This window comes from Mycetomoellerius zeteki, unplaced genomic scaffold, assembly GCF_001594055.1.
Source record: "Mycetomoellerius zeteki isolate Tzet28-1 unplaced genomic scaffold, Tzet1.0 scaffold345, whole genome shotgun sequence".
NCBI classification, from domain to species: domain Eukaryota; kingdom Metazoa; phylum Arthropoda; class Insecta; order Hymenoptera; family Formicidae; genus Mycetomoellerius; species Mycetomoellerius zeteki.
This window is the reverse complement of record NW_017257333.1, coordinates 235333-247844: the sequence shown is the minus strand read 5'-3', so window position 1 is coordinate 247844 and position 12512 is coordinate 235333. Positions and strand designations below refer to the sequence as shown.

General features: G+C 31.4%; 3 protein-coding genes across 6 annotated transcripts in view; all 3 read right to left on the bottom strand.

Moving 5' to 3' along the window:
- Window positions 1-486: 486 nt before the first annotated feature.
- Window positions 487-2586, bottom strand: LOC108725428 (3-oxoacyl-[acyl-carrier-protein] reductase FabG-like). Of its 3 annotated transcripts, none has more exons than XM_018452452.1 (4): window positions 2316-2586; window positions 1166-1482; window positions 858-1059; window positions 487-768 (listed from the first exon to the last, which is right to left on the bottom strand). In XM_018452452.1, the coding sequence occupies exons 2-4, from the start codon at window positions 1480-1482 to the stop codon at window positions 526-528; spliced, it is 762 nt and encodes a 253-aa protein (XP_018307954.1). In that variant the 5' UTR covers window positions 2316-2586; the 3' UTR covers window positions 487-525. The 3 variants fall into 3 exon arrangements, with proteins under 3 accessions (XP_018307954.1, XP_018307953.1, XP_018307952.1); XM_018452451.1 differs by lacking the exon at window positions 2316-2586 and adding an exon at window positions 2261-2313; XM_018452450.1 differs by having other exon boundaries at window positions 488-768; window positions 2328-2584.
- A 2044-nt stretch (window positions 2587-4630) lies between these two features.
- Window positions 4631-7886, bottom strand: LOC108725427 (tetratricopeptide repeat protein 27). The gene is made up of 8 exons (XM_018452449.1): window positions 7817-7886; window positions 6766-7624; window positions 6624-6690; window positions 6196-6525; window positions 5955-6128; window positions 5731-5883; window positions 5482-5643; window positions 4631-5262 (listed from the first exon to the last, which is right to left on the bottom strand). Exons 1-8 carry the CDS (start codon window positions 7884-7886, stop codon window positions 4705-4707), a joined length of 2373 nt encoding a protein of 790 aa, XP_018307951.1. The 3' UTR covers window positions 4631-4704.
- A 1235-nt stretch (window positions 7887-9121) lies between these two features.
- The window catches only part of mdu (mitotic spindle positioning protein meduse), an 8973-nt gene continuing 5582 nt past the window's right edge, over window positions 9122-12512 (bottom strand). For both annotated transcript variants that reach the window (XM_018452393.1, XM_018452392.1), the window contains 4 exons: window positions 10768-10905; window positions 9990-10435; window positions 9524-9689; window positions 9122-9380 (listed from right to left, as the gene is read on the bottom strand). In XM_018452393.1, the coding sequence (XP_018307895.1) occupies window positions 9276-9380; window positions 9524-9689; window positions 9990-10435; window positions 10768-10905 (855 nt within the window). In that variant the 3' untranslated portion in view covers window positions 9122-9275. The remainder of the gene's footprint in view (window positions 9381-9523; window positions 9690-9989; window positions 10436-10767; window positions 10906-12512) is intronic.

Below are 12512 nucleotides of genomic sequence, written 5' to 3'. Positions count from 1 at the left end.
AAAATTACTTTTCATGAATTAAATTTTTAAATAGAATGCGTTTTTCAGTTTAATTAAAATATTCTGCTCATTTATTTTACGTTATACGCGTATATTGGTTTTTTTTTTATTTAAATGCTTTGTATATTTTAATATAAAATTTTATTATTTTTTTTTTATGAAATGTGCTTTATAAGAAATTGGAGATATTAAAACTCAGTTATTACATTTTTTGTTTTGAGTACTGTTTATCCTACTTATAGTCTAGCTAGGAGAATTTTCACTTTTTTTGGTAGATACAAAAATATAAGCACCTTTTTTAATGAAAATAGGTTACAAACAATTACAATCTATGTATGTATGTGTATATACATATATATACACATACATGTATATAAAATATATTTTCAATGTGTTCTTGAAACAGGTAGAATAGAATAAAAATATTGTATGTAATCTCATTAATATATGCTATATGATGTATTTTATATAAGTATATATATATAATATATACTGTATATCATTTATACAGATGGCTTAAGATTTTTAGCGAGGACACATGGCATGTCTACCTCCATCCACAGGTAACGTTGCTCCTGTTATGAAACTAGCATCGTCGCTCGCTAGAAATGCAATAGTCTTTGCGACTTCCGAAACGTTGCCTGTTCTTCCTAGAGCATGCGTTTCTTTACCGCGCTCGAAAAAGCTTTTAAGCTGATCTTTGTTCATTCCACTGTTTTCGTGCAGGTTTGTTATTATAACGCCAGGATTTACGGCATTCACGCGCACCTAGTGCATTAAAAAAATTTTTAAATAACGCAAATATTTAAAAACGATATTAAATTTAAAAAAGGAAACCGTTATATGTTTACACACACCTGTTTTGGTGCCAATTCTAAAGCAACGCAACGTGTAAATTGATCCACGGCTGCCTTACTCATGCAATATGCCAGACAACCCGAGAAAGATCGTAATCCATTTACGCTAGAGATATTTACAATGCTGCCCTTCGTCTTGATTAAATGTGGCACTGCCAGTGTTGTTAATTGATATACGGAGCGAACATTCACATTGAAAATCCTGAAAAAAACATGTTTTGATATTATACCAGCGTGTTATCAAAATAGAACACAGTTGATCAATATCGATAAAAGTTTATATATATTATCGGCTTATAATCACATACTTGTCGTACTGTTCCAAGCTTGTAGTCTCTATACTACCGCTTTCCAAAATTCCAGCGTTGTTAACTAAAACATCTAATTTGCCATAATGCTTGATCGTTGAATCGATAATATTTTTCACATCGCTCTCATTAGTTAGTTCTCCCGTTACGATGAATGACTTGGATTGTCCACACTGTTCAGCTACCTTCTCTAAATTGTTCTTATTACGTCCGCTTAGTGACAACGATGCCCCAAGCTGAGCTAGGTGAACAGCTGTTGCAGCACCTATTCCTGAACTGGCCCCTGTTATTAAGACGACTTTTCCCGCGAAAGACATCTAAAATAAATAAATGTTCTTCACTATTGCAACACATATCATGCACTACATATATCTTATATGATCTAAGACAATGATATTGCAAATTCAGGTCCATTTTTACCAAAAGATGAACTTAATTTCCCAGATAGCAAAGCGTGTCTCAGCAAAATCTTGTAAATCTGTGATTGCTTACAATGCTGACAACTTGCTGTAGATTTGTCTTCAACGATTTCGAATATACCGACATTGTAGCAATATGTAGACAACAATGTGTATATTGCCAGCAGTTTAACAGCAAGATAGCTACATCAATATTACCTTGCGTTGTCGGCAATGTGACAACATTGTATAATATTGCATATTATTATGGCAATAGTACGAATTTTGATGATGACGATTTTAAAGTTGTCGACAAATTGCTGGCAAGTTGCTACTCAATGTTATCATATCGTGAAGACATTAAGTTGCCAACAAATGAGGACTCAGTTGCTGCAATTCTGGTAGCAACACATACTTAGCAAGCAATATGCCAGCAACAAGACAAACACGTTGCTATCTGAGTTGCTCTTCATCTTTTTCTAGTTCTAAGAATTAGAAAAAATTCTTAGAACTAGAAAAAGATTAAAAGTTAAACGAAATTAAAGTTAATCTACATTGATGGAAATGGACATTAATGTCGTTATTATGTAATTAATAATATTTGTATTTGCAAACGTAATAAATCAGCAGAAATATTGCTTTTGAAACGGGGTTAGGTTTCTGGAAGAAAAAAAATAAGTAGGAAAGAAAATTATACACCGGTTATCGTTTCCAATCCAATTATGTAAAACAATATGATGTTCAATAACCACCTGGATACTTACTGCGGTAGTATGATAGTACGAATGCAATATCCACAAAAGTCAAGCGATAAAATCGTTGCGTAGGTGAGAACAAAGTACAATCCACATTGATAACAAATACACGATATCTCACGATATATATAGTACGTCAGTACGATAAGTGAGTTGGCGCTCCGTTACTAAGGTACATTCCATTTCACTCATGATGTGCGTAATGCATCATTTATCCTTGTTTAACATTCGGTGAGTAACAAGGATAAATGATGCACCATGCATGAAACGGAACGCAAGCTTAAGCCCAGTTCAACAATTCACGGTTAACTCTTAACCGAAGTTCAACTTGTTTTTCATCTTTTTCCAATTTTGAAAGAAATAATGGCTACGTTTACACCATGCATTTAGGCCGCGGCCTATACAATAGATGTCCTTGTTTATCCTGTAAGTTAAACAAAGACACCTATCATATAGGTCGCGGACTAAGCGCATGGTGTAAACGTAGCTATAGAATAAGTTGAACTTCGATTAAGGCCCAGTTCCACAACTCACGGTTAACTCTTAACCGAGGTTCAATTTATTCATTGTCTCTTTCTAATTTTTGAAAAGAGATGAGAAACAAGTCGAACCTCGGTTAAGAGTTAACTGTGAGTTGTGGAACTGGGCCTAGGGCTCGTTTCTATCAACGTAGATTAACTTTAATCTCAATTCAACTTACTCTTTATCTTTTTCTAATTCTCAGAACTGGAAAAAGATGAAGAGTTAGTTAAACCGAGATTAAAATTAAACTATATTGGTAGAAAGGGGCCTAAGAGTTAACCGTGAGTCGTGAAACTAGGCCTTATTGGGCCTTATACGCTCTGCCCCATTCTTCTATTCAGGAACAGTGATGCTGCTAGTTTCTTATCCTGCTCCTAAATACCGACAAGTTGCTGCATTTTTCTTTTTTAATAACAGAATGAAATATATATCTTATTTATTAATAAATCAAAGCACCAATTTGCGGTTATTAATAAAATAAGAATTATTTCAAACAAAAAAAAATAAGGAACGTTCTTAAGGAGAGGGGAGTATAATTAGATCCTGGAACATTGCAGGAATAATAGAGATTAATTTCTTTAGAGTCGAAAATGGAAAGTAGTACTTTATAAAATTTAAAAAAATAAAACAATGCGGGGATAATGTAGGTATTATATTATTACTAATTATTATTACTAATTATTATTAATAAATAAAATTTTTTCTAAAAGGATATAACATTCAAAGAGAGAGATAGTGAATTTTAATTAAAATTTTTATCTCAAAATTAAAATTATTATTTTTTAATTTTTCTCAAGTATTCAAAATTGATAAAAGTAAGACGAATACTCAGTTTTGAATTTGGAAAATACATAAACTAAAAATTTTCATGTTACAGACTATTAATTTTGACACTGTTGGATTAGAATGTGAAATTATAACGCTTTTTAGGCTTTCACGGGTATTAGGGAGTTTTTGCAATACCGTTTATCTAGATATAGTGAACACTAACGTCACGTTATCCTTTTTTTAATTAGTTATTAAGAAGGAGGTAACGTATCTGGATAAATTGCAAAAACTCCTTATTATCTTCAAAGATACCAGAAAGTTTGCGGGTTATCGCCGTGTTTTTATCCATTGCTAATACCAACCCAACCAACACAAAGTCTAAAATTGTGACATAAGACGTCTTTAAATCGTCTTTTAGACGCAAAGAACGTCTTATGACCCGAATTTAGACACTTTTTGTTGTCTGGGAACGTTCGTGAACCTTGCCGTTCACTTCATCAGGATGAGGAGCGCAAAGTGAAACATTCTCATGCATTTGAGTTACAGAATAATACATTAATATACAAAGCAAATATAATATATATATATATACTATTTTATGTATTTAAGAATTTAAAAAATGTATATCTTTAAAAGTTTTATTTAAGTTACTTTTGCAAAAATTTTAATATAACAGGTTTTCTTGAAAATTTTAGAAACTGAATTCTTTTCAATTTAAGAAACTGAATTTACAATATATACAATACATAGAAAATGCAATAAATTTAAATGTTCTTTGTATTATAATTTGTAACGAGTTTTATCTATTTAAATGTTCAAATTATAATAAGTGTGTCTATCTGTCTAATAAAAATATTATTTTTATGAATAATATATGCTGAAAGCATATGAAAGTGATATGCTGACTTTTCAGTTTAACATATATATGCATGTAGAATATTATTATATTGATTATAATAATTAATTATATACAATGCATATGAAACAGAATTTAAAATGTATTCATATTGTTTGTTGTAAAATTATCTTGTTAAAATCAATTATATCATTGATTTTAAAGTTCTGTAGAAAAAGAATTCTTCTAGTAATATCCTCATTAAGTAGGTTTTATTTGTTCTAATTCATTTGTTATAATCGCTAAGTATTCTTCAACTTTCATTAATTGTTCGATGATATTCGTATTACTCCACTCTTGTTCCTTGACTTTTTTCACGACCCCTAGAAGCGACAATTTAGCGCTTCCTAACATCTTCCTTTTCTTAACAACTGCAATATCAGTAGTACAACGTAAATATGCTTGCGCTAAATCACAACATAAATCCAGCACATTTAGAGTTGCAGCTTCGTTGTGACTCCATGGATTCGAAGTGATAAAACGATACGCTTTTTGTAAATACTGTACCGCTCTCTCTTCGTCAACGTCTGTTTTTTTCAATACGACAAGTTCAGCGTACATTCTCCAAATATCTGGATTATTAAGTACATTAGAAGTGATTCTTCCAAATAATTCCAAACTATTTTGAAGCAAACGAGATGCTGGATTTCCGTTCGCGTCATTAATATTATTTACTATCGCATTTGATAGTATCTGGAGAACTTGGACATCTAAATGGTTGCTTTTCAAATCCAAAATACGATGATAACATCGAATAACCTGTAAATAAATTGTTTAAAACTATTAATAAGGTATATTTAATATCAAAATTTAGCTATATCAAATATAAATATATATTATATATATATTCACTTTTAAAATATATATACATGAACTATATTTTATAATTTTAAATGTTTCAATGCTTTTTTTTTTTTAAAATTGGTTTAGATACTTGGACAGAGAATTTTTGTAAAAAGTATCATATATAATATTTACCTCTGAAAAATGTCCCAAATCAATGCTTACGATCATCAAATTGTCCCACACTTGCCAACAATCGTAACAAGATGCTATGGCATCTTGTAAAAATTTCCAAGCTGTTGTTTTATCTCCCAATTTTATGTATGCTTTTGCTAAATTATTCCATGCTTCAAAAGCCTGAAATTTTTAGATAGAATAAGAATTTTATGAAATCTATATATCGACTGTGAAAGTAGTAATATAAAAAAAAATATGTGTACATACAAATTGGTCTAAAGAACAGTAACGTTTATATGCCATAGCAGCCAACTTCCAATCTTCTATCTGTAATGCTGCATAGCCCAGTCTAAACCACACATCTTCTTGAATGTTATTCAATTCAACTGATAGCTTTAAATGTGGTATTGCCTCGACATACTAAAATATAAATTTTATATTAAGATTTGAATAAAAAGTTTACTTTGGCAGTTAGTGGCTCAAATACTAACATTTTTCTTTGTGAAATAATATAATCCCCAATGTTTTTGCACTCTACTGCTTTTTTCATCGGACAATTTCCATGCCACTTCATAATGACTCACATCTCCAGTTGCATCTCCTAACAGACACCACAATTTTACCGTTGGTTTCTTAGATATTTCCTGCTTGATAATCTCAACTGCCTGAAAACGCGTCCACATTAGTTATTTATTACATAACTTTTTGTCATATATTTAATATAAAATATACCTTATGTTTCAAATTTAACACGTTGTAACAGACAATCACATCTTCCCACAATTCTAGTTTTATAAAAATTTCCAGAGCTGTTTTTACGTCGCCAAAACTGAACATTAGATTAGCCCACTTCTCCTCCAACATCCAAATCGGTTTCATACCACTTGCAAAAAATAAATCCATTCTTCTGACTGTAGGTGCTTTTACATCATTGTAATCATTTATTAGAGATTCTGCTTGCTTCATAGATCTATTGACAGTTCTCTTATCAGACTCCGATGAACAACGGCAGTACAAAGAAGTCATCTTTAATGACCAATTTTTTGTACTTTCAATGACTTTCTACAAAAAAAACATTTCTTAATACTATCTATTAACAATAAACTATTATATTATTTATTAATAATAAAGAAAACTTCAATGTTAATATTATAACTTACACTTAGGTAAGGCCTGATTTCTTCATCAGTAAGTTCGTATGTAGGTTGACACAGCTGCAACTGAACACTGTTAACTATTAAAATCTCTCTATGTTGTAACGCTTACATGCTATAACTGGTATAAATATATTGTTATACTTACTATTTTCCTAAAATTATCGCTTCTTCTATCATACCTAATTTAGTCTCTTCTTTATGTTCTGAAAACTCAATGCGGTCTAATCTCAAATCATCAAAGTCATTTAAATTCAGAGATCTTGGTACATTTTCACAATCTATCGAAGGAAAAGTATCCTCGTTCATTTCTATCTTGAGGTATAATTGAGGCTTTTCTTCTTGTTGATACTTGGTACGTTTTCCCATTGCACCTTCTAAATTTAATTTCAAGCCTGCTATTTTTTGTGCATGTTCAAGATGCTTCTCAGAATTTTGTGATCTTCTATAGTACAAATAAAATGTAGCTGCTTCCAGATTGAATAAAAGCTTACAAAGAACATGTTCTAATATATTCAGATTATTAATTTCTGTTATTAAATTCTCAGTTTCTTCAAACAGTACTCCTGCGTTTTCATCTAAAACATGTTGATGCAACAGAGTAGCTCTAAACAGCCACCAAATGCAACTTTTATATTTAAGCTGCAGATCTACGTTAGAAAATATTTTCTTAGACAGATAAAGAAGTTCTGGTTTTCGTACATTTATATTACATCCGTCATGCAAGGATAAATGGTTGAGTGCTTCAGCCCTTCTGGTTTTTAACCAATCAATATCTTTATCAATAGGAGGTCCTGTCCAATTGCATCGAACAAAGTATAATAACGAAGCTACTCCTGTACACAGCCATGATACACGAGTATGAGTTTCAGATAAACTATTATGTATAATTTCTTCTAAGTTATCACCATTTTTTATTGCCTCGATAAATGTAGAAAGTTCATTATTTATTACATCTTCGTATTGGCCGTTTAATATTTCACATACATTATTTGGTAAATCTGAAACTAAAATTAGAAATAATTACTGAGATAGAATTATATAATTCTTTTAAAAAGACATATTAGTATAACAGAAGAATTTCTACATATTGAAATATACTATATATGTGTACTCTCTCTCAAAAGTAATTGTGTATACATTTTATTGCAATTTATTGACTTTACAGTAACATGATGTGGTAACAAAAATTCGCATACCTTTATTTATAGAGAAATTAAGTAAAAGTGTAATTTCTATGTTTTCTATTTCGATTGTATATGAGGCCATAATGTCATAATATAATCATAAATATGTGGAAAAATACTGTGTTTATTTTATTGGATCTTATTTCACACGAAAGAAGATACCGCGTGGACAGGTGGGCTTTATTTTGAAGCGCCTCTATGTCCTTAAAACGTTGAACTACGTAATCAATACTCACACATCTCAATGGATAATATTCATGATTTTGTGGTTCTCTTTTATGCTATAATTATGATTTTTTTTAATTCTCTTTCTGCTACATCCACGACTGATCAGATAAGTATTAATTAAGTAAAGACATATAATCAATCTTTCTCATCACCGGCAAATAATCGCGGTGATAGACACATAAGCATAAAGCAAACTAGCGATAATTTTATTTTATATATCATTAAAATTATAAAGAATAAAGATATTGTACTCTCTCAATTAAGTCTCATCCGTCCTATTTTTTAATAAAATTTAATGTAATAGTGCAATATAAAGTTTCGGAGCGTTGATCAACAGTAATTAAAAAATTATTTAAATTTAATTGGTTTATTATTGTGTTAGTGTTATGCCTAATTGTGCTACAATAGATTTTTATTTTTAAAATAAAAATCAAACATTATATAATATCTTTATAATTATAGATTCTATTATACAATACCTTTATTATTATAAATTGGAATGTTATTAAAGTCATGGGCTGTGATAATAAAGAAACTAAACAAAGTGCCAGATATGACAAAAGAAATATTTGCAATTAATGCAATATTATTTATTATTATTACAACTGGATTTTTCACATGCAGGTATCCATCGAATATCTTACCTGTCTTTACGACTAATTAATATTTGATACATATATTTTTAATACTATACACGTCCAGATCGAGTGAACTAACAATTATAATATTAATAAGCACTTTACACCCGCAAAATTATATTAAATGATAACATACGAAAACTTCAGTCGCTCGCGAGTGAGAATATTTTACATATTTTATTCATGTTATCCAATTCATTAATAACGATGAAACAAACTGTGCTCTACTTTCTTAAAAAAGATTCTTTAATTTTAAGCAGTCGCGTTTTAATAACGTTATTTAGCCAACAATTTAATACTGAAAACACGCAGCCGCGACATGGATTAAACTTTATATAATTAATACTAGAGCGCATAAATATTTAAACACAAAAAAATAGTTCATTCGTAAACAAACTATATAAATAAACAAGATAAAAAACAAGAAAATATCTATTTAAGATACGCTTTAAGAAAGGTGGAGCAATGAGCTCTTATTACAATACAGTTATCCACTGTAATATCATTAAGTATTATTAATTTACAATCGATCATTTAGTTCAGGATAGAACAGGATACCGATAGGATAAAGATAAAGACGTTGTTATCTGCAAATAGTAGAACTTTCAAAAGTAGCTATCTTTTTCGTTGTTGTTCTCAATAACTTCTCTCTTGGCGGCTATCAAATTCTCCCATTGCGCGATGAGCGTGTTACGACGTCGTGGATTAGGCTATAAATAAAAGGTTTTTTTTATCGCTTATTGTTAGTAAAACTAACCAACAAACGCGATCCAAAGAATTACATTTATCATAAACTAATAACATTTATTTTGATTATAATAATTGATCGTAAAAAGTGAGAAACATTGCTAACCTTGTGTTTTCCTTTATGTTCTCTCTCGATTTCATCCTCATTCAAGGTATTAGTGGAAGTGCCACTTCTAAGAGAACTGGAGCCGTCGTAAATATCGGAATCGTTATCATTTCCTATGTCAAGTAGATTCGGCTGAGACTTTGCCAACATCTGTGATCTCATCAATCTAGAAGATAAAAGAGATTTACACGAATCGGTTTAAGTTTACAAATGTTATAATCAAGTGAAAAGACTCTTTTACGTCATTTTTATTGCAATGTGCAGCAATTTGCCTAGATAACATGATATTTTATCGTTTTAATGCTTTATTTATCGCAAAACAAAATCAGATATTAAATGAATCATCTATTTCTGATATTATTATTTAAATTTGTATTATTGATTATTGTCACAGGATTGGAGATATAATAATAGTACAAATCGCTTTATTAATAAATTTCAAAATTTATTCTTAAACAATTAATACCTTAATTCGTTCTCCCGTTCTTTCATGTCATGTAACTCTTTTTGAATCTTCTGCTCGACAGGAACATATCCTTTCCTCGTTAATGGCTTCTTTGGCTCGTCGTCCGGCTCCAGTGGTATTTCCAATGTTCTGTTAAAGACTTTGATACTCAGAGGATTGAGCGTGATAATGGGCGTTATGGGAGAATTCAAACTGTCGTCGTTCGGCGATTTGCTCTTGTAGAGTTTTCCCCGTGTAGCTAGAAACCTGTGCATCAAACCCTTCTGGCTCGGCGTGGTTGCGAAGCGCAACGGTGTCGGCGTCGTGCGCGTAGATATCACGCCGTTCGTCATCTTTGGCGTCAAGTTTGGCGACAGCGACGTCGGGCTGACTGTCTCCAGTATCTGCGGCGTGGACGTTGTTCTCTTCAGTTTTCCCGAGGCCAGAGCTTGTGGCATACGGTGCACCTATGCAATAAAATTATTAATTATATATATTATTTTAAGATACAAAGTGGATCTTTCCATGTTTGAGACAATTTCTAAACATATTTTCACATTTTAATCTTTCTCCTACAGCACAAAGTTGCACGAAAGTTTGCAGCAACACTGCTGCAACATTAACAATATTGCAGAGATTTTACAGCGATATTACTGAAAATTCTGTGCTGTATGAGTTTTCTTCAGACAATTGAAACTCGAAAATATTTTTATTTTTATAAATGAAAAGAGATGCGCGTACGATTTTTATAGATATAGACGCTAAACTGTATTATTTGGTGTAAGCATTCTAAAGATACCTTGAAGTCTACCGTCTCGTGGGATGTGGTTTTAATGCTACCCACGTTCCGCAGTTCGTGTTCCCTCTCGGTGACTTCTTCGATTTCCCTTTGTATTCTATCCGTCGCCTTCTTTAACTGCTCCAGTCTATGCTCCGCCTGCACATGCATTCCCACGTGAAAATATGGAACACCGTATGCCTTTAATTTTTATCTTTACTCGAGGAATACAAAATTACTCGACATTAAAATTTAATGGTTTTGTTATCAGAGTTTAAAAATTTTTTGACGAAGAATATAAAGAACTTTAAGTTATGTATGTGATACACAAACTCGTTATCAGAGTTTTAAAATTTCTTTATAAAGAATTTAAAAACTTTAAGACAAGAAGACATCCAATGTGGATTCGATCGAAAATCGAATAGTCGAGAAACTTATCTGATCTTTTTTAACGATCAATATTAGAGTTTCTAATAATTGATGATCCGCAGATATAAAAGAAATGGCGTGACGTGATGACGTCTTTTATGTCATGTTATGTATTCCAATTCTCTCGATATCTTTCTCATCTTATTGGGACCCAATATTGATTAATGGATTGATTGCAATAACTATTGATAAATAGATATGTTATTCGAATGATACCGATGGAGAACCAGACAACTTTCAAAGAATTACGGTATACGTGCGGTAGGAAGGTGAAAGGGTTTTCAGCGGTGCAGCAAATTGCTTATTGCAACAATAACCGTCATCTTTGCCTTTATCGATCGCATATCGAACATTATCAGTTTTTATCTTCAGAAAAAATTATATCGTGTTCCACTGCAATTGCCCCGACACGTCATGCATTTAAGTCACGAAACGGATAAATAAGCGACATATTTTCTGTAAAAAAGATACAGGAACCGAAATTGCGACCAAGCGATAACCTTCGGCAAAAATCAAGGCTATTAGAAATCAAGCGTTTTTTTTTCGTATCAGTGAATACATCGGCGCTTTTATCATGATAAAATCTTCTCTCCAATATCATTTTTCTTTTTCTTTGAGTCACTCTCTCTTCCGTTTCAAACGTTTATATCAAAATCTCAAAAACCTGTTCTTCCTTTATATGGTAAAATACTATTGGACTTGTAAAAAAACTATTGGAAATAATTGAAAAATCATTCGAATCGAGTACTGTACACTATACTCGTTTTCCAATAGTTTTTTTTTCACTAATCCAATACATTTTCTCACAGTTTTCCAGTAAACATCAAATATAACTGGTACAGAGACTGAAAAAAAGTCTAGTTGCATTAATTGGAATTCTGGTTAAAAATGGGCAAAATTTTCTAGTTGGATCTATAATTCTAGTTGGGCTAATCAAAATTCTGACTCATATGATCAGAATTTTCTGATAATTCGACCATTTTTAATCAGAAATTTTCTCAATGAATGTAATATGTAATATGAATGTAAAATGTGTATATTTACATATATATATTATATATGTTATATAGCATTTCTATATTTTGCTAAGCAATTTCTATTATATTTGTATCGGTTATTCATTGATTCATAAAGCTTAGCATTCGCTCGGATATCATTAAAGGTTGAATAAATTTTCGCGACGATTAACCAGGTCTGAGAAAGACTCCAAGGCCAGTTTTAATACCTCGTCTCGGTGTCTCTGGCAAGAAAAGTGCCGTAAAAGGGTTGGCGTGGCGTACGAAAGGCGAGGCGAGGACAGAAGCTGTTGCTACAGCCGCTATACCGAGTTTCTCACG